This window comes from Erithacus rubecula (assembly GCF_903797595.1).
Source record: "Erithacus rubecula genome assembly, chromosome: 9".
Classification (NCBI taxonomy): Eukaryota; Metazoa; Chordata; class Aves; order Passeriformes; family Muscicapidae; genus Erithacus; species Erithacus rubecula.
The window spans coordinates 25619636-25641988 of NC_136660.1; the positions used below are offsets into that span (position 1 = coordinate 25619636).

The following is a 22353-nucleotide window of genomic DNA, read 5'->3' on the forward strand; positions in this document are numbered from 1 at the left end:
AATTTTACAGGTGAAGCCTCAGATGAATCTGTCAATAAATGCCAAATGTAAGAATGGAGATGTTTCTGAAGTCTTACTGCTAGTTGTTGCTGTAGAATACAAGAAAGGGAATGTAGCTGTGGAAGAGGACAGGGGACTTTAGCAGGCTTGTTTTCACTGCAGGATTAACTTGGACTCTTGCCTAGGTTTTAACCATTGTCATCTATCAAGAAAATTAGTCTTAGTTAAAAATGTGCTTTTGTGATACCTGAGGATTTGGGAGAGAATCAGACCATCAATTGCATAGCTGGCACTTTGGGAAGAGTATGACTGAAAAATAGTCTACAAGCTGGTTAGCCTTCATTTCCACCATTCCCTGAAGGACAGAAAAATTTTCGATGTGGTGCTCTTGAATAAGAACTTCAGTCCTGCCCCACTGTCAAAATCTGCCAGCCTGAAACAGTGTTGAATAGGCAGGGACCTGCTGTGGGGGAGTTTTGCTTGGATTAGGTTAATCAGAAAGATGTCAGAAAGGTGAAGTGTATGAGGGAGCCATACTCAGAGGAAGACTCTTTATGTGGGAAAGGTGTGTGTATTTTCCCAGCTTCTTTGGGAGAGCCTAGGCATCATGCCAGCATCAAGATAAGCAACATTTCTTCACTCCTGCACCCACCCACCTTTCTGGTTGGTTTTGACATTTTTCCCCCAACTCTTAATTAAAATAAGCTTGAAGTTAAGGTGCAGTCTCTATTATTTGCTTTTCCCTCCTCATGATAGAAAACTACAGCTTTAGTAGTTGCAGTAGATGATTGATGGGAAAACAAAGTGTCTATTCCAGTGTGGATGTTATTTACCTGTGAAGTGGCCAGAGCAGTTGGGGCACTCTCTAACTTCTGTGTATGTCTTTGAAAGTGAAGTGATCTGAAGAAGTAAACCAGAACTTTTTCCTCATTGAAAGGGTGCCTAGGCTTATGTAGGGCCACAACAGGATATTAATAGAACATGCTGCATTTCCTTCACATAAAAATACGAAGGGCACTTTGCTGAGAAAAAATCCTGCTGTCCCTTTCTGTCTTTGGGACCAGCTCATCACCCAGCTAAAATTAAAACATGAAGTCAGGCAGTTCTTGCTCTCTATTTTTAAACTGCTTCAGCATATGAATGTGAGTGTGAAATCTTTCTTTAGGCCTCTCTTAACTTAATTACCTACTTATTCAAAATATTCTCTTCTCAAATTGCTGAGCTATAATTATATTAATCTTTTCTGTAGATACAACTGTAGCTACTTGATGTTTGTTTAAGTAGTTTTATGCTTAATCTGCAGTTCTGTTATTATTTACAGTGATGGAAACCTCATGGTGAATGTTTAAAATCTGTTTTGATGTGTTAAAAAATTAGCAAGTAGATAAGGTTTTTGTATATCTGTTTCATGTGTTCTTCTGGAAAATACAATGAGAAAATGCACTTTAAAAATAGGTATTCAAATTAAATTAAAGTAAATGTCTTTTTATTCCTTAATTTCTTCACATCTTTCGTTTTGTGCAGGGTTATTCCTATTTTATTTTGGGTTTATGTATTTTCTTTTGTTTGTGTGAAAGAGGTGATGTGATCCCAGAACAGGAGACACAATGGAACTGCTTATATACCATAGATTTGTACCATTTTGCTGCTGACTTATTTGAACTGAATTATTCATCCTGCACTTCAGTGAGTCTGAGAAAAAATCATGCAACTTCCTTTCAAGCTGAGGTGCCTTTGCTTGCCTAGAGCTCTGCTGTTTTCCAGAGGCACAGGCTCAGCCTGCAGAGGGTGTGCTTCCTCCTGCAGAGCCTCCTCTCCCAGCTCATAACACCCCGTCCATGAACGCCGTGTTTGGAACCCAGAGGTACCAAGGGAAAAGGGTGTCTCTGTTCCCTGTGGCATTTGTCCCTTGACTTCTTTGACTTTCAGCTGTTTGAAGCACAGGCTGTGCAACTTATTCCCAACTGACCCCTGTCACTGGAAAGGACACTCCTAAGAGAGTACAGCACTTTTTTGCATACTCGTGTGACTGGCTCTTGAGCCTAACCATAGTGCAAGATGGGAAAAACCTCCCCAGTGTTTTCCTGGTTCCTTTGCTTTTGTTGGTGGGGAGTAGCTGTGGCAATAGAGATTTTGGGAAGTTTTCCCTGCAGTTTCTCATGGCTGGCTAAGTGGTGATGAGGCTCCACTATGCAGGGTCCTTTGTGAGGTGTCAGGTAGATGAAGCTGGGTGAGGTGATCAGTTTTGAAAGGCACATCCACATACTCCTGCAGTGTGCCTATGGGAGTCTGTCTGCACTCCTACCCTTGACAGCTAAATGCATAAATGGCCTGCTACAAACTGGTACCTGGGCATGGCAGTAAGTGTGATTGCATCTGCCCAGGCAAATCCCACATGCTGTTATGACTGCTGGACTTTCACACATCTTCTGCTTACCAGAAATACCAGAGATTTCATAGATTTGGGTATTGGATGACAGTGCATTTGTATCAATGGTGAGAAACATGTTGCTATTCACAGTGGTTAGTGTCAATATAGTTAGATAGCCAGACAGTGATGTTAAGTAACACAAACCAGGAGTCACAGTCTTTTGGATATGTCTTCCCATGCCAATCTTGGTGCCTGGAACAGTTTGCCCATTAATTTGTTCCAAGCTTCCACCCCCTCCCTGCCCTCTCCAGAAAACCCTTGGCAAACCATCTCTTCTGCAAATCGTCCTGCCTTGGCTGGCTGCTGTCTCTGTGTTTATGCTCTCCTGTACTGCTGCCCATTTTTTACTTCAGATTGAAAATTCATCAGCATAAAAATTTATGTGAGTGTATTACATCCTGAAAAGAAATGCACTGGCCTCTTATTCTTCAAAAATGTAAAATTTGATTTTCAGACTTAAATACAGATACGATGTTCACCTAGACAATTTTTTAAAAAAAAGCTAATTACATTAATACGTTCTTTCCTTCAACTGAGACTGTAGTCCAATGTTAAAAATGCCAAACTGAGAGTACCTGCAGAATTTCTGCTTCTGTCATCTTTGTCTGCATCTTCTGCTGCTGTTTAGCTTTCTAAACTGGTTATTTTTGTGTGTTTATATTAGTAAATGAATTAGTGAAACACATGCTTGACAAAAGCATCTTGGCAAAATTAGTGGGTTTTAATGGTGTTCACATATTTCTGTGCTTGAAATGAAGCCCGAAAAAAATTGTCCTCTGGAATGTTACATTATGTTTTGGCCACTGGGAATGAGCACCTGACAGCATTAAGCTATCAGAAGGATTTCCAGTCATGGGCAAGCAGCCATTATGTATATGTTGATCCACAGTGGGAGATCTGGACAGCTTTTGATTTACTAGTGCTCATCTGTTCAATATGAGCTGGCTATCAGGACAGCAATTACCCTCCATACTGGTTGAAGACTACTGAAAGGGAAAGAAGAATATTGTGCATGCAAGTCTAGAAAAATTGCTGATTGTCCTTCTAAATAATCTTAAAAGTGTACTTCTCAAGGTGGTAAAAAGAACTATTTTTGTAATGTCTACACCTGTTTAAAAATATCTTACCAGCTTTATCTTATTTTAAAGCAGACACTGAGTTCTCTAATGTCATTTTCTATAGATGGGGTTAAATAACTGGAGAATTGGAAACTGAATTGGCTTTTTAGCAGCTTGAGCATTTACCCATTGGTTTGAATGCTGCAGAGTTTACATGAATGGATTTATTAGCTGAGCTAAGCATGTGGTTTTAAAAAGATTCTAAAAATTATTTTCTTCATATTTGGGCTTTAAATAGTTGCAGTAGTTGACTTTATTTGAAGACCCTGGAGCATCCTCCATTTTATTACAAAAATGACACATGGAATGTATTTGTTTAGGTAGGTAGTAAAACTAAAGAGCCAGGTCATAAAGTGCTTTTCACTGAAATGAGTAAAAATAATGGCAAAATTCCTGTAATGTGATCTGATTATGAAAGCAGACAAAATAACTTTTTTGTGTAGTATATTGTGCAGGTGGAAATAGAAAACGTCTATCTCAGTGTTAGTAATAGAGATGTGTATAATACATCTACATTTTTGTGTGTGTGTGTTTTTTGGGGTGTGTGTGTTTGTGCACTTATATACAGTTTTATTTATGCAGGGGGCTTCTGTTTTAGAGATTATGCACAATTTTAGCTATTAATATCAGTAACCTTTCCCAATGTATAAATACTCCAATCTGGTCTCCCACACAGCTGCTGTGTCATCCAAAAAGGCCTGTGCTCCTTCCACCAGGAAATTGTGTAAAATCAGTGTTGGAACAATGATGTATATGATAAGCTGTATTGTCCAAAATGTGTCTTGTTTTCTTACCCCATTTCTGGGACTGCCTGGGTCAAAGCATTGATATGGTGGAAACTGACTTTATATTTTCAGGGCACAATTTTAGAAACAAATGCTTTGCCTTTTTCTCCAGTAGAGATTTCAGATTATTGCATGTCCTGTGACATGACCTAACTTTTACAGAAATGTCTAGAAAGTACTCCTTTAATAGGTTTTACCTATATTTATAAATTTATATTTGTATAAATTTGTGACAAGGTTAGCATGACCTGATTGTTCGGAGAGCTGGAGATCGTGGAGGAGTTGAGATTATTGTATCAATGTGGCTTTGTATGGAGGATGTGTGTGTTTATATATACACACAGATGTAGATATATTTTCTTGAACTGTGGATAATCACACTGTTGCATATCTCCTTAGGGATACTGAAGTCTTGGAATTAAAATGGGAATGGCTGCCTGGGAAAGCCAATCCAGAGGTTTCATTTACTGAGCTCTCTGCAGGTTGCCCTATTAAGGGCTTGGCTTTGTCTTACTGGAAAAAATATCTTAAGGAGCATGGTGGCATTTGTCAGCCCAGGGCTATTTGTAAAGGGGATTCACTGTGAAACTAAACTGCTGTGTGTTTGTGACCCTTGTTGGCTTTCAGCCGTGGAACAAGTTTCACAGAAATGGATCTAAGGCTGTTGTACAGACTTTGCTTCACATGTCAGAAGTCGTGCTAGTCCCTTGCTGGCAAGGACCAAGGCTGGCTTCTCTTATAGTGAGAGCGAGCCCTGCAGCACGTGTGTCCTGGGCCAGAAATAAGCTGGGATGCTGGACATTCATTGTGGGGAAAGAGGTGACACTAAGACAACTGTGACTATATGAAACACAATGTTTGTCTGCCGAGTTGCTCTGTGGTGCATTCTTAGGGCAGCATTTCTTTTCAGCAGCTGACCATGAGCAGTTTTTTCTACTCATCAGCGCAGGAGTAGTGGATAGACCAGGAATAAGCTATAGCCCCTGTGCCTGCAGTGGCTCTGCCCACTGCAAGCCTGTCCCACCCACTCCCTGAGCTGTGACACAGCTTTCTGTGTTATTGTTTAATGCCATCACTCTTTTGAGTCTCTCTGTACACCTCATAGAGGGTGCTAACCAGGCACTGGGGAATGTTCAAATCACCTTGCTAGTCCTGGAAAGCTCTATCCCAGTATGGTTTCTCTGAGCTAACTAATCTACTGCAAGAATGGATTTAGCAAGAAAACTTAGCAGTGGAGATTTGCATTGGTACCTAATTGGTTAAGGATATAAGCTGAAAATCGAGTTTGTACTTAGGTATGGTTTCTATTAAGAACAATATCCTACTTAGGATTTCAGTAACATATTTTACAAATCACTCTTCAGATGCTCTTTCTGGAGCTCAAACAGTCGCGTTATAAATGAAGAACGGATTCAGGAGGCTTCACAGTATTAGTGATTATATTGTAATGCTTTCCAGATGGTAGAACATGATGTAATCCATATTGCCCAGTTTGTTTCACTGCACTGGATACTGTTATACTCAGTAAGTAACCAAGAGACTCTAAGAAGCTCATCAGGCTGTTATGAACAATAGCTGGTTAATCCATATGTTCTTTATTACGTTATGAAAACTGCAGCTTAACAAATCACTTGGTGAATGCAGGAAGATTGATTGCTACTCAAAGCTCTTCGAGAACTGGATATGCAACTCGGATTAGCTTAGCTCAAGCTACACATTGGTGAATGAATTCCATTTTCCTCAGGGCTATGAAGTAGTTTACATCTGTTCAATTGCAAATTCCCCTAGCTGCGCTGGGTAGTTTTGATTCGTCTTTGGAGATATGGCAGGAATGTTGATTTGTTGCTGTTTACATTGATCTGAAATAAAATCACAGCATTAGCATCACTGGTTGTGTGGGCATGGTGGCTAAGGTCAAATTAATTGCAGCTTGCAGTTGCTCATAATTCTGCCCGTGTTCGTGCAGTAATGTTGTTTACTAACTGGTGCTTTTATTAGGCTGACAGAGCATCATTTGAATGGCAAACCCATCAAATTTAAGTAGGCACTTAACTCAGGATTTTCTCAGCATTAATTGAAGGCGCCAGGGGTACTGTGTTGGGACAGGTGCAGTTTTGCTGTGAAGAGGGAGGATTTGAGGAGTACATGGGGAAGAAAAACTCACTGTGCATCCTGACATTCGTCTGTGTAGAGTTTCTCACTTGAACCTACATACAAGAAGTGTTCAAGGGAGATTAGGGCTGGGGTGGGAGGTTTCAGCCTGCTGGTAGTTATCCTTTAGAGTGGATTTTGTAGGCACTTCTCTAGGCTATCCTAGCCTTTGGTTAAATCCAGAAAAATGTGATGGAGAGAAGAATAGCAAAAGAGACATAAATACATGGTTTAGTATCTTGTGGTTGTCTAATTATCCATGGACCATCTGCCATAGGTTGCCGTTGGCAGGTTCAGATCATCGGGTTGGTTGATCTGGCATAGTGCTTTCCACCCTGTCTGTAGGCTTTTAGGCAAGGAGGGTTGGAACAGGAGCTGAGAAACACTGGAAAGAAGAGCAGTTTTCAACACAGTTTTTGGGGTTTTTTTTTAATGGTTCTGTGATTGTTTTATCCAGTGACTCTCTCATCTGTTTTTTATCATGCATGGCATTGCTTAACTGGTAGCTGTTTTTATTTTTCCTTTATCACGTCTCTGGGGAATTCCACAGTTCAGTGTCAGATCAACCCCTTGTAGGGAAGGATAGAAAGAGGAGATGTTTGCATGATGTACATGTCTCATTTTACAGTTTCCTGATGTTCTTCAGTTTGGCTGCTTGTCAGAAGCATTTGTTGTTCATAGTCACTCAGCCAGGCTTGTTTATTGACTTAGGTTGTCTTTGCTTACTGCAGTGCTGCTGGTGATTGAAGTGCTTTGCCATTCTGATTGCTACGACTTGTCATCTGAAACAAAATTAATGACAATGGCTTTTGGAAATTGAAGAGTAGCAGTGACCTAATTACATTTTTCATTAAATATTCCTTTGAGCCCAGGGTAAGAGCTGTGATGCTCAGTTTCGTGTAAACTCTTTACTTCTTTTTGCAAAAAGTTTGTGGAGAATGGGCTCACCAGTGATTTAAGGGCTGAGAAAGGGGACAGAGATGGAGAAACAGTCCTGAAAGGGTGCTGTTTTCATGCCCTTCTCCTACATATCTTCTCCCTTTCCTCCTCTGCCCCTCAGCAACTTTTTAATCAGATTTACTCCCACATGAAATCTTTTTAGTCTTCCTGATGTCCTTTCATGTTTGGGTCTTCAATATTCCTAGTTTCTTCTCCTTTACCAAGCCTTTTTTGATTTTTGATTGATTTTTTTTTTTTTTGGGTGTGTGTAATAATTGGCTGCTTCTTTCTCAACAGCTGAAACTTGTGTGTAAAGCACAAAGTAGAAATATCCATTTCTTCTTCCTGTTTGTAAGAAATGCCATAAAGAATCACACCAGATTGGACACCTGGAAGGGTTTTTGCTCAGAAATCCAGCCCACTGACTTGGTTTTAGATGGTAGAAATAGAAATTCAACATTTGTTTGACTGAGAGAGACCAGAGATTTTCAGACTTGGTAGAAAGAGAAAACTTTATGTTCTGGAAGTGTAATATTTATCTAAAGCCTGAAAATGCTCTATTAACAGTGGCTCTCTAGCATTACAGGATCTCACCTCAAGAAAAAATCTGCTTTCTTGATCAAGGAGGGAGCAACTGTAAACGACATTACCTTCCTGAGGAGGAGTAGGGAACCTTCTGCTATTCTAAGAAGCCTTTCCTGTATTTTAAAGAGGCTATAAACCGAGTGTGGATCCTGCCTGGGAGGATGGCTGGTGTGCAGAGTGCTCTGTAAGCACAGATTTTGTGTTGGCTCAGCGCACAGACTGCCGGGCTCGCAGCCGTAAGCGCAAAAGGTCAGGATCGCATTTAGCTCATAACTACCAACTCTGTGATCCACTATTAGTCATAGAAACTTGAGAAATTTGTTAGATACCCTGAGTTTGATTTAGATATCTCAGGACAGTTTTTAAAATTCCATCGCAGCTTAAAGTGGTACTGCCAGTAGAAAAATCAGTTGATCGAAAGACAGTGTTTTTAAAATATTTTACTTCTCTTCTGCTTTTTGGGAATTTATCATCATCTTCTAATTTTAAAAGAAAAAAGTGTAAAAGCTGTCTATCTAGAAGTAAATTATTTAGATGAAATATGGTTAAAATGCTTTCATGCATCTATTCAGTTGCAGCAGTAATACAGGATCATTTTAGTATAAATAGGTTAAAAATTTATTCAGATACAAGAGGGAATTTTTTTTTTAAATGATGCAAGTGTTCCTTTAACATTCTTAACTACATTCTTCTCCCCACCTCAGCTCTCAATTTCTATTTAATCCCAATTAGGCAATTTTTGTTAATCATTAGTGTGGTACCATATTTTGTTGTTGTTTCTTAGGAGATGTTTATCTAAATCCGCCATGTCAAACTTGTAACTTGTAAAAAAAAGCTAGAGAGCAAACTATAAATAATTTCTACTACATAAGCCACTTGAGTCATAAAACATCAGGTTGTGCATATTAACTGTTCCCTTTTTCTGTTTAAAGGAGGTGGCTTTTATGAAGCAGTCACAGTACATGATCTTTCGTTCTACTTACAGAATTTTTTTTTATTTGCAGAAATCATAGGACAGGATATCAAACGTTATTGTTTATTTCCCATTGATAATAGATGACATCAAACCCATAACCATCCAGAAGTCTTGTCCTGTAAAGGGACTCTTTTGAGTAGGTTAGTGGGAAGTGATGTGGAACTGCCGTGTGAATGGGAGACGCAAAATGGAAAATCACTTAAGTTTATCCATCCGTCAACAGTAACACACTGTGGCACATCAGACAATTTGACTGTAATTGAGTATTTTCTATTTAGATAGATTTAGCAAAATAATATCTTACATTTGTTCATATTGCACTTAATTCTTGCTTGCTCTCAGTGTATTTCTTCCCTCCAAGACAGCTGCAGAAATGTCCTGTTTTTATGCTTGCTCTCTAGATACATTGAGCTCAGAAGGTGAAATCGTTATCTTAAGAAGCTGATACTTGGAGTAAATTTGAAATTGTTTCCCATTATTGGATATGTATGTAGTGCAGAAGGAGAACACATGCTATTTATTTGTCTCCCATCAAGAAGATGGCATGTCACTAAAAAAAACCTCTTCCAAAAGCAGGAATTAATTTTTCTGACTAAAGAAATTCCTTGTCAGGTTAAAATCTCAGATTGGAGACAGGCAGGTCAAATTCTTTATCACTTCTAAACTGAACATATATAATATTTAGGTTAGAATTTAGTTTAATTTATATAATGAAAGCTATTTAGGCATGTCTGAATATCTTCAGTGGTAATTTGAATTATTTTTCAGAGCATATAGAGGAAAAACCTTGAAATTTTTTTAATTAAACAACTACTTTATTTAGCTTAGGCTTGGATATAACTCATTAATTTAATTTAGTTCAAATTTGTGAGTACAAATATTTTAAATAAGAGGAAGTCACATTCAAGAAAAAAATGTAATTGAATAACGTGAATTTCATTGGTTTAGTGGGTATTTTTGTTCTGTTCTATACGCTATAGTTTGTCAAATGTGATTAGGAAAATACTACTTAATAATACCTGTGCTTTCGCTTACTATTTGCATGTGATTTTCCCCCTTGACTTAATGAAATTTTTGTTCTCTCTGCAGCTATTCAATGCCTTAGAATCCCATTATACCTGAAGATTTTGAAAGGCAAATAGTAATTATTTTCTAAAGCTTTCTGATCTTGAATTTAAAACACATTATGAAATTTATGTTTATATGTAGTCTTGGAAAACCTCCCGCCAGTGCTCAGTTTATAGAACGGATGATTTTAGAATATATGATTTTAAAATAAAAGCAAAGATTTCCCTTAAAAAAGAATAAAAGATTCTTATGCAAGAGAGCCTTCCACTGGAAAATATTTTTGTTCTGTTGGTTTGCAAGGAAATCTGCGTGTCTCAGCTAAAACCACATTTTTATGAATCAAACTGCATATCTCAGAATCTGGTTTATTTAATTGTTTTATTAAATTATGATATTCTGTAGTGGCAAAAGTATGGATCCAAAACCTGCCTATTCAAATTAGATAAAATGAATTGATTTGTAATTTGGAAACACCTAGTAGAACGTGGCAGATAATCTTGTTCAATGCATTTACTAGGTCCTTGATCTACAAACTCTCATTTACATTAACTTACAGATTGTCCTGACCTTAAGTTCTGTTTCAAGCACCCTGTTCCCTTTCAAAAGATAGATTTTCCATAGGCCAGTGCTTATCTGCCTGGCTTCCTGGCTGACTGGGATTTAAGCTATACTGGCTTGGACAACACAAGCAGTTGAACCATTTGAACTCACATGAGTGCTCAGCAAGAGCATGGGGAATTACTGAGTTTTGTCAGAGGAAAGCAGACAAAATTTTATAAGAGGAGAAACACAAAAACAAAGATAATGAATCAGAAAAGGTAGCGTATTCATTTGACTTGATGCTATTGGTTTGTTAAAATTGCTTATAATAACATTTGGTAGTTAATGCTGTTTTTTCCTGGATAGATAAGGAGAAGGAGAACACAGTGTATCTCACTGCTGTGTGTGGCCATCCGATCTTTGTTACGTATTTGTGCCTTCAGTGTGGGATGTGTTCAGTGAAAAAGGCAGAGGGAGGTCTATGTGTTTTGGTTTTAATTTTCAGTGGAACAGGTTATTGGTGGTTTTGTGAAGACGTTTCTTGAAAGCATAATGTACAAGAGAAAGGACTTCAGGGTAGGATTTATTTTTCTTTATTGCTTCTATTGCTCTTATAAAATACTCATTTTCTCAAATATCATTCAGAATTGTTGTTCCCCAATGATTCCACAGCAGATATGGGTGCTGTTTTTCTGAAGTGCTTAATGTGATTTGCAAAACGACTGAGAATAAGATAACTGTGGAAATGTTCTCTGCTGCTTTCAGATGCAGACAGTCTATTTTTGACCTGGAGACCAATATCAAGTCTTGGGTTTTTGTTAGGTCAGGGGGGTGGGCACTGAAGGCCTTATCTCTCTTTTCCTTTGTTGACAACATACCCTTATCCTTCCTGGGTCCTGGGGTGACTGCTTGATAGTGCTGGCATTTAAAAGACTCAGATAGGAGAAGTCACAAACTTTTTTCTATTTTTAAGGGTTCTCATTAAAGTCTCTAGCAAGGCTCAGTGAGCTACAGGGCTGTGGGAGAACACTGCTGGTGAGACCAGGAAGAGATAGGAAATCAGGCTTCCTTAAACAAATCTGCTAAAAGCATGAATACAATAAACAATTTGGAAGTAAACAAAAAATTTATAGGCATCTTTACTTCTTTATTAATTGATTTTGTTCAAGAGGTGTACTTTCAAATTGTATTTTTCTGATGCATTTGAGATTTTTTAAAATTAAGCAGTTAATTCATCTTAATTCTTTTTTAAGAAGGGCCACTGCAATTACATAATGTTTTGATTAGGAAAAGTTATTTTATGTGCATTATTTAAAAGATTTTTTTGTTAGAGAAGTGGTAAAATCTTGATATAGCCCCTCATAAAGGTAAGGCAGTGAAAGAAGCTTTAGAAGGAACACATCAAGTTCTGTGCAAACTGCTAGAATGCATAAAAAAGTGTTTTTTCTGTGCTGTAGTATGGCAGTGGGGCGATTCACTCACATTGTTAAATGATGGATTTTGTTTAACCATTAAGTGTTTTGGCTTGACACTGCCCCCTGCCCCAAATTCTTTGACCCTGCAGTGTTTAAAGAGCAAAGCAGTTTAACTGCAGTTACTCTGTTTCTATTTGTGGGTTAATAATAAAGAACTATATAACTGAGAAACTGTGTTTTGATTGGCTTTATTTATGTTGGCATTTTAAAAATAGAATAAAATAATGTAAATAAACTGTAATGGTGAATTTATTTTTTCTAGTTATAATGCACAAGAAGAAAATTCTATAAGAGACTGATAAATGGTTTTGGCAAAGTGGGAGTTTTTCCTCTGTTTTCAGCCTCTGGCATATTATAGCACCTTCCTTTACTGGAAGGGATGAGGCAAAGAGAAGAAACAATTTATTAATACAGGCATTTAATTGGCAAGTTGTTCCCTATCTAAAGATACATTTGCAAAATTTTAGCAGAATTTTGAAGGCAGAAGTGACAATTCATGAACTTCGGTGTTAATAGAAAAAATGAAATGTTCTTTGTGTGTGAGACTATTTAAAAATGTAATTATTAGTAATCACTAAGTTGCCTCTGCCTCTTCAACTTAATCATACCATGGAAAATACATTACAGGAATATTTTCCTCATGGTAAATTCCGAATACTCTTTTCAGGGGTTATGGAGGTTATTTTATGCCAGTTGTTGACATGCCTACCAATATGAGCAATTGTGTGATTGGCAGTAGTGGTAAATTATACCTGAAAAAGAAAATTAAGGTGATAATATATTTAACCTTTTGTTAGTGAATTCATGCAGAAACTACTATATGACACCCGCATCTATGTAATTTTTTTAGGCAATGGGTGAAAATTTTTGTATGGGGGGAAAAGTATTGCTGTGAAAGGAAAGCTGAAATTCTTTCTAAACGAGTTTTTAATATGAAAAAACATAATTATCATAGAGGCAGTTTACACATTCCAGTAGTGCATGTATAAGGTCTTCTCTGAACAGCTTCAGTGTATTAACTGCTTTATGTCTAAATGTTATTTATCTGCAATATTAATCTCATGGAACTGGGCAAACTGTTTTTAAATGGTTAGAATGAGTTTTATGAAGTCTAACTCAGAGTATTTTTGTACCAAATGGAAAACAAAAGTGCTAAAAGCTGGTATTAAGTTTAAAAAGTAATTAGAAGAGCTGAACAGGTATTTCCTTGATATCATACTTCTTACTTATATCGCTATAGATATTTCTCAATGTCACGTGAAAAACCACAAAATAAATCGTAGTCTAATTATGCCCTGTTTTTCCTGAAGCAGCAAACATCTTCATATCCTTCAGGAGAAATTTGTTGGTGTTTCTTATTAATTACTATTAAAATAAATGGTTTCTGTTGCAGTCATCCCCTCAAATGATACTTGTGTATTAACTACTAACAGTCCTAGTTATTAACTAAAAAATCCAAATTAGACAATGTGGTCACTCCTTGTCCTGGGAGTTGATAATTCTGACTAATTGTGAAATGCCCTTATAAAAATTACAAATTTAGCAGCGTAGGCTGCTCTGAAGCACTTCCTATGGGTTGTAAATTTAGATTAATCCCCAGTGACTCCTAGGATTAGATGAGTAGATAAAAAAAGTATTTACCTGTTGAAAAGTGTACTGTTGGTTTTTTCAGTGGATTGTACGTGGTTCCTGGTTAGAGATCTGTGGAGTTTCCGAATGAAAGTGTCAATGTTCTTTAGTGTCATTCACCCGTTTTGCAACTGTCAAAAAAGGAAAAAAAACAAAAAACAAAAAGCTTAGAAGAAAAAAAAAACAACAAAAAAAAACAGAAAAAAGAAACTGTGGTAAAGAATAAGCTATTCTGGTCCCAGCCAGGTCCTTTCCACCTCTGCAGTTGGAGAATTGGAGTTATTTCTTTAAGCCACCTATCTTGAAGGATTTAAACAGCTAAAATATTCTGCTTGAGCAGTAGAAATGGCTTAACATCTGCAACACATTCATGTTTTTTGTGTTAAAATTTGTCATGGTGACTTTTTAAATTTTCTAAACCCCAGCTTTCAGGCTCTTGGTGTATCAAACAGGTAATACAAGTCAGCAGAGTATAAGAACCATGCTGAATGTAGCAGATTCCTTCTGTGGTGTTTTGCAGTCCTTCACTTAGAGTTTGCTTTCTAAAGCAATGACCCGTGTGTTTTCATTTTAGCTGGAGTGAAAGCTAAAGAGGTTACATTTTTTATCAGTTTTTACTGCTGGTCTTCAATATGGTTTGAGTAAAATGTTTCCCGGTAAATGGAATAGCAAAGAAAACTCATAATCTTGTCGCTGTTGCAGCGATGTGTGACTGAAAACTGGAGTTGCTAAACTGCAGCAAAACTTTCCAGTACTGGCAGTGACCTGCTGTGTACAGCACTGAGAGCAAACCTGTGAAGGAATTCTCATTTGCACAATATATCAAATTATATAATATATATAATATATCTCAAATTATTCATTTGCACAATATATCAAATACCACGTTGATAGGACATGAGATTTGTTTATCTTTTAAAAATACTCCAAAGCCATTGTTAAAGTATACTTAATAAAACCAGAATGGAATTGCATTCCTTAGGAATAATTAGTTCTATAACAGTTCTTTACATATGCCTTTTTACTCAATGCATAAATATTATAGGCATATAACTAATAAAATCATGCTGGTTAAGAACTCAAATAAATTACCAAATTATTTTATAAGTTATACCAATAAATATATCCTGTCTTATTACCCTCAAAGAGCAGGAAGTAACATGAACCTTTCCATTTCAGGAACATGAAAATACATTTTTTATTCCTTGTAGTATCTTCAGCATATCTCTCAGTAAGATTGTTAAAAAAATTAATATTTTAGAGACTCTTGTTCAACTCTCTCAGAATTTTAATTTCATGCAAAGTTTCCAAAATCAGTTGGCTTGAGGTCTTCTGTTCATTAGTCCCTCTGGAGCTTGAAAATTTTTATTTTAGAAATAGCAATTCTTTTCCTGAATCAAAGATTCAGAAAACCTCCCAGAGAGTCCTCTGCATGCTCTCTTGTATCTAAGCAAAATAGGTGTTAATATTCAGGATTAAGATTTATTAAAGAACCAGCAGAAGGAGTAAGTGCTGTATTTCTCAATAAAATGGCTAAAGAAAGAATGGGGAATGTTTGCTTTGTTGCATAGAAAAATTATCTTATTGCCTTCAGTTAGGGATTTCAAATACTCCTTTATGAGGAGAGGACATGAGACAATTTAGTGCCCAAGCCAAATTAATTTTCATCAATAGATTTTCAATCCTACAAATGTTATTCATGAAAACTTGTTCACTTTAATTTTTGAGCTTGATAGAAAAACAAAGCAAAAAGCACCTTAAATAAACCAACTGTCAAACTTGTGGAGGTGTTGGTAACCTTGATCGCTCTGATTGAGAAGTGTCCCCTAAAGAGCCAATGGAATTAACAATTTTGTTTCCTTTATAAACAACTGGGACAGAGAAATCCCGTTTTCTTTAGTGGGAACACTTGGATGCCCTCCAGTCAACGGGAACAAAGGGTTTTCTGTCAGGGTCCAGGGAGCCCCCACATCTGCTTTTTAAGCAGGATGTGAGGAACAGTAAAATCCTCTCCATTCGTGACGCTAACATGGCTATGAGAACACCTGGAATTACTGGACCCTGCATTCGAATCTTAGCTCTGGAGCTGGTTTCTAATAGATTAAATCCCTTCAGAGGCCAAGTTTCTGTGTTATGTGGGAGATTGGAGTTTGGGCAGATTTTCCACTGAAGCTCCTGAACCCTAAACTCCGAACTCAGCCCTCTCTTGACAAACTAAAATAATTTCAATAAATAACTTCTGAGAGGCTGTTTAGCCTGGTTCTAGCTTTTATTAAAAAAACCAAAACAACAAAAAACAAACCCCAAAACAATTGATAAAATAATAAATGAGCAAAAATTTTTACTAGTTTTTACTGCATTTCATTGTCCACTTATAATTTTGTAAGCAAACACATCAAATTTATGCCTTTATTTTTGTTGATTGTTTTCTGATTTAGTTGATTTAATCTGTTTGAATGTTCAATGAAGCAGAGAACATTAAACATATCACAAACACGTAACACAACAAATCAGGTTGTTTAAGGAAGTTCTTTCTATGCTTGAAAGAGTGCTAAAAAATTCCCATATATTTTCAGTAGAGCATGAAATTGTTTCCTTTGAACGATGTGCAGTGAAAAAGGCTCAAGAATGTCATATTAGCAGACACCTTTTAGCAGAATGTATTTCAACAGTTTCTAAGATAAACGGGTAGTTAATAAAAGGAAGAAATATTTTTGTAGACAATGCGTTTCTATACTTTTTCATATTAATTCATCTGTCTCTGTTTCCAGCTAAATATGCTGTCAGAGAATTCTGTAAAAATTTTATGAAAGTTGTGCTGTTTAGTTTCATTTAATTTGGATTTGGTTTTTGTGTGTCATGTCAAAAAGATTTGTTTGGTATGTATTACTTTGTTTGTTTCATTGGCAGTGGGGAAACCATAAATGAGCTACTATGACCTGACTCTTAACTAGATTTAAGGAACAGAGGTTGCAAAACTTGTTTGGAAACTTATAAAAGCTTTCCTTTTATTTCAAAGATTTTTTGGTTTTTTAATCAGTTGCCTAATTGCCTGCATACGAAGTAGTGTAGAATTACTTCATATAAAAATAAAGAATCTGTTTCAGAATATATGTTGCAGTAAATTTTATAAAACAGTTGTAATAAATAAATGTGGTTATAGTCATTATTTCTGGAGTTTTAAAGTTTGTCAGAAAGCTTTGAAAGCAAAGGGTCAACAACCGTAATTGAAATGAGGTGTTATTGAAACTAGTAGGCATGTTAATGACTACTTTTTGTATTCATTTCTCATCGTTTATGATAACATATAATCTTAAATGTATATGAACTTGTTTTTGATGTTTTTAATGTTGGAAAACCCCTGCAATTAGGGGGGTGATGCACTACTTGTTGAGGGGCAATTGAGCGTGTTTATTCTTGCTGTTTCATTTTTATAGTAAATCCCAAAAATTAAGAATACTCATGAGTATTTCAGTCATCTGAGTTTCTGCAGGTTTTCTTGAGTACAAGTCTCAGTGGTGTGCTCAGAGTATTAAAATTTATTTGTACTCAACTTTTGTTACTAAAAATGAATGTTCAATTTCATCTGCTGTATAATTGTCATCTTTAAAAAAATCTTTAAGATGCCACACATTACAAGAGTTAATGTCTCAGATGGGTTTTTACATCCTTCCCCACAGAGAAGTCTGCAAATTACTGAAACTATAGCACTGGACGTATCATAAATTCAAATAAAGGTAATGATAATGTTTGAAGGATTTGTTTTAAATCTAAAAAAATAGGGAATACGTTACATGTAAAAAGTTTTGTGCTGGAAGGAAAATCCTGGCGACAGCATTGGTGTTAATCTCGCTGGTTCACAGTTTGCCTTCACTCTTTTCTTGACAGTCTTAATGCCATGTAATCCTTCATAATCTAAAACTGGCTATGTACTTCCTTTTACTGTGAAATAAAATATCACCTAGAGGTAAAAAGAAAAGAAAGAGTAACAGTTTTAAACAAAAACTCCAATGTAAATAACAGATGTTTTTCTAATTACTTGGGAGAAAGTATTGCAGTTGCTATAACTTTTAGAATAATTTGCCATTACTATGCTGCTGGCAATCTATTCAACATTTAGGCAATTTGTTTTTCTGTTGCTGTTCTGAGTGGATTGAGTTGCACATACAGCTAGAGGCTGCTATGCTGTTGGCTTGTTGAAATAAAGTGCATTGAAAATAATTCTAGGTGTTGGCTGTCATAGTACGAAAATCTTATTTAGAACGTCTCATTCTTTGTGAATGCTCCAGAAATAATTTTTCTTATGTTAGAAATTTGTTTTTAAAAAATAGTAATACCTGGCTTGAATTGATGTTTGCTATCTTTTTCAGTTAAGTATTTTCAAACGGGTTTTTAAAGTAAATTTTACGTATATTTCTAAGAAGGACAGTATAAAGAAAGTATAGGAAATATGAAGGATGGTTGATTGGCAATAAGGGAAAAATAATCTTTTGAACAAGACATTTCATCAATATGTGAGAGTAGTAAAAATTTTACATAACTTCTGTTTCTCAGAAGTTAATATATGCATTGTTAATACTGCAGTGAAAAGATTTTCTTGAAATCCTCACTGAGCTCAGAAAGTTCTGTGCTGTCCAGAATGTACAGGAAACAAATGCAAAAACATTTTAATGTTGTAGTTAAATGTCAGTGTACTATAAAGATTGAATAATATAAGCTTTTCGTGTCAGAAAATTATTTGACGTGTTTAGCATTAGCTTTTTGTCAGAGATATCTATAAAATAGATCATTACATAAATATTTTTAATTATCAGTAGTCCACATTATAATACAGAAGTCAGCTAATGGTTATGCTTAACGATTACAGTGGGTTTACTGTTGTATTTTAAGATTTTAAAGGACGTAAATTTGTTTTCCTTTGCATGTGTTTAAATATCTTGAAAGTAGTTTAGTTTTCTTTCAGTTGTGTAATTCCCTTATTGAGCCATTTTGGTACTTCTACCCTAGGGGAAAATGTTCACAAATTAAAAATATCATAGTGTATTACCCGCTCACTTGAAAACGACTTGGAAATAAAGAGCTGTCACATATGTTATGAATTCCCTGTTTCTAGACAGAGAATTCATATTGTACAGTCTCTTCTTTCTTTTTCTTTGAGTTTAGGAGGCTTGCTTTTTTAAAAAATAAAGTTTATATTAGATTTCTTTCCATTTTTATATCAAAACCAATTATCAGTGTTTTTTTTTTCAAGGAACATGCAATTTTAAAATACCTGCAAATTATTTTCTAACGCCTGTAAATCTGTAAAAAGTAATGACTGGAATATAGGGCAGATGAAATTCCAGACATCGCAGTAATCTACCATGATATTGAAAAATTAATTAAAAATGTAGTAACTGAGTAAAAGCAGGGGGATGCTATGCTGTCCCCCGGCTGCCACCAGGCACCGAGAGCTGCCTGTGCCCGTCCCCTGCGGCTTCTGACAGCGCTGGGTGCCTCCACCTCAAAGACTTTGTTGAGGATTAGAGGGCTTTAGCAGGGGTTCTGTGGTTGCATTGCTGCGAGCGTTGGAAAATGCAGTTGCATCTTACACGGGTAGAGGTTACAATCCGTTTTGGAAAATGAGCTACAGGAGGTCTCCATTATGCTCTGGATTAAATAATGTGAATTGAAGCACCAAAAATAATAAAGTAGAGGTGGACAGAACAAAGGAGAAGAATAACACAGATAAACTGGGCGCACAGACTACTGGAAGTACTTGGATTGCCTTGACACAAGAGTAAATATCTTAATAGTTATTTTCCAGTATATATTTGGCTAGTGACAAGGCTCTGCAATACCCTGCATCCTTTTAAATTTACATATTAATTAAAAATAGTACATATCATTCCCATGTGAATGAACTGGGATACTCTCTGAGTGCGGTTTAAAAGATCAGTATTATAATTTAAGCCATAGAAAACACAGGTGCAGAGAACATAAATAAGATTGCACATGTTTTAGCCATTCCATATCATGAACTGTTTAATTATTCTTCTTTGCTTGTAATTGAATATAGCCAAACCAGGCTTGTGTTTATGACCAGCAATGGGTGGTATTTCTTACAAGGTTCCTTTATGGGACTGCTGTCTTAACTGACACTCTTGACCAAAAGTCATTTTATTACCTTTAAGCCTGTCAAGATCAGTAGGTGATTCTTTTTTCACAGCTTGGTATCAGATGAGACTAGTGTGGCACATGGAATTATTATTTGGGCTAAGATGTAAATGGTTAAGTTTTATAGCAGAGTTAAGAAAGCTTGCAGCTTTTTCTTTTAAATGGGCATGAAAAGCATTGATGTGCGTCATCAATGGTAATAGTCATCTCTAAGGAAAAAGCACCTGCCAGGAAACTTCATGGGACAGGGAAAGACTGTCTGTGTTCACATCATGGTTTTTAGTGTAAAGCCCAGTTGGAAATATCTGAGGTTGGATGTTGACTTCTGCACGGCAAGCTGATATGTCTGATTTGTATTCCCAGTGAATAAACATCTACATCACCAAGCCTGCCTATAGTTCTCAGCAAAGGGAGACTGCATTACTTTTACCTCTGGAAGAAGTCAATGTTACAATGGTGGGGGCTACATGGGTTGCCTTTATGGGTTCTGGCTCTGTTGAAGTTGCTTGGTGCATCAGTAGGATGCTGGTGGTCAGGATGGCTGTATTTTCCAGTAGTCTGAACACCTGTGGATTTCAGCTTTCTTGACAACTGGGATTATATATGGCTTTTGGTGTCCTTCTCAAGCTGCTACAATGGCCACATTTTGCTGTGAGGTGGTCCATCTTGGTTATGTAGAAACTGTTGGACAGAAAGAAAATGTGAAAGAGGGACAAAGCACCACTGACCTCTGAAGTTGGTGTCAGAATTGCAATCAATGTGTTTATTAGTAATTAAGAATGACACTTCAGAAATTACCTTCCCCCCAAAATAGACTTGCTGTCACAAAAAAGAAAAGAAAATAATTTTTATTGAAGTTCACTACATGGAAGCAACATATAGGCTTTTATACTCGCTTTTCGATTTGGGGAGGAGCTAGGTTTTTTCAGGCCAGTGTTAGGCTGGAGAGAGGTTTGCAAAGAGGTCACCAAGCTGTTGGAAGAATTGCTGTGACATTGCTGCAGTTAGTGGGTTTGTCATGTTGGAGCACTGGAGTGGCATTGAGGCTGGTTGATCTCTTCCAGAAACCTCTGAACTCCGAGAATAAGTTTAGAGGTGATTATAGTACTCTGTATCATTTACATAACTTATCTATCAGTAACACTTCCCATATTGTCAAGTGTTTGTGTTTATATATATGCCTGCTGAAAGGATTGGGTTCAAAGGATAAACACTGACAGTGATGTGGACTCTATTTGACCTTGTCAGAAGGTAAGTACCTCCTCTTTGGTTGTAATGCTTTTAATAAAAGAAAAATCAAATGTCTGCATGAGTCATTTCTTCTTCCCGTACACAAGCTATGCAGGACTTGTAAGAAAAAGAAGCAAGTCTGATTATAACCCTTAAGCTTTTGATGACAATCTATTTTATATTTTAGGTTTTTTTTATAAGCATTTTATATTGTTAAAGACTTGCCTCACGTTAAGGATAAAGAGCTGAAATAACTAGGATTTGGGTCACTGTTGATAGTCAGCAATGTCTGTAAGTGTGGTTTTTCACCAGTTTTCATGCTATGTTAATCACAAAGTTTGAGAGCAGTGGTGGGACCTGTCTCCTTGCCATCAGTCCTCAGCCTGTGTGCCGGATGTGTCAGCACAATGCCGCTGGCAGATGGGAGAGTTGCAGTAAATACGCACAGTTATGGTTTAAGGGAAAAAGCTGTGGGAAAGGAAATACATTAATCCGCTGCGGCTGTTTTTGCTTTTATGTAAGCCTCTGTAATAAATTGTGAGACTTACCCTTTACATTTCTAGATTCCTTTCTTGATTGGAGGAGGGAGTAGAATAAAAATTGAACTGAGGCATTAAAAACCTCCCAAAATCCAGAAGCAACTGAAAATTAATTAGGTTGTGTTGGTGGAAAGAAGTCCTCTTCCATGTGGCCTTTTTCTTGAACACTCTTCAGGAAATCTTGGTGTAGCAGATCATAAAACATGCACTCTGCAGAAAAGTGCATTTTTTGTTAAGGTAGTGTTGTGGAAGTGATGTTTAGGAAGTGCTTTAAAGCCAGAAAAGGTCACATCCCTGAATCTGGGAAGAGAGAAACTTGATGAATGATCGAGTGTGAACTTGATATTTGAAAGCATACTAAATGTTCTGTCTTTTAACTCTTTGGGGTTTTGATACATCCTTCCTACATAATCAGGAATTTCACTTAAAGTGAATCTGATTCTCTTTCTTTAATATTTGCAGTTTTAAGAACATTTAGCATGTAATTGCTCAGGCCAAAAAGGAGAAGATATTGAAAATTTGCAAAGCTTTTTTTTTTTTTTTTTTTTAATGCAAAGGTATAAATATAGTTTTGTGACTCAGACGACTAATATTTGTTTTCATTCTTATGTCATCATCCTGTTACTTTTTAACTCATAACAATTTCTATGTCCTGAAAGGACCTGGTATGCCAAGAAGGAAATTTCATGTTCCATACAAATTTGGAGGAAAATATATTTTCCTGTCCAATT

The 22353-nt window shown here is 36.5% G+C and overlaps 1 protein-coding gene and 1 long non-coding RNA gene across 9 annotated transcripts in view; one reads left to right on the forward strand and one right to left on the reverse strand.

The window, feature by feature from the left end:
* Positions 1-22353, forward strand: part of RBM20 (RNA binding motif protein 20) — a 98166-nt gene that overhangs the window by 12400 nt on the left and 63413 nt on the right. Inside the window, exon 1 of one of the 8 annotated variants that reach the window (XM_079312605.1) lies at positions 10760-10871. The exons of the other annotated variants lie outside the window; for them this stretch is intronic. Coding sequence (XP_079168731.1) covers positions 10765-10871 — 107 coding nt within the window. The 5' untranslated portion in view covers positions 10760-10764. Of the gene's footprint in view, positions 1-10759; positions 10872-22353 lie in introns of those variants that run through there. 8 annotated transcript variants of the gene reach the window in all.
* LOC306805162 lies at positions 6720-15070 on the reverse strand. Its single transcript, XR_013775131.1, has 3 exons — positions 14837-15070; positions 13710-13828; positions 6720-7769 (listed from the first exon to the last, which is right to left on the reverse strand). It is a non-coding gene; the product is annotated as an uncharacterized lncRNA (long non-coding RNA).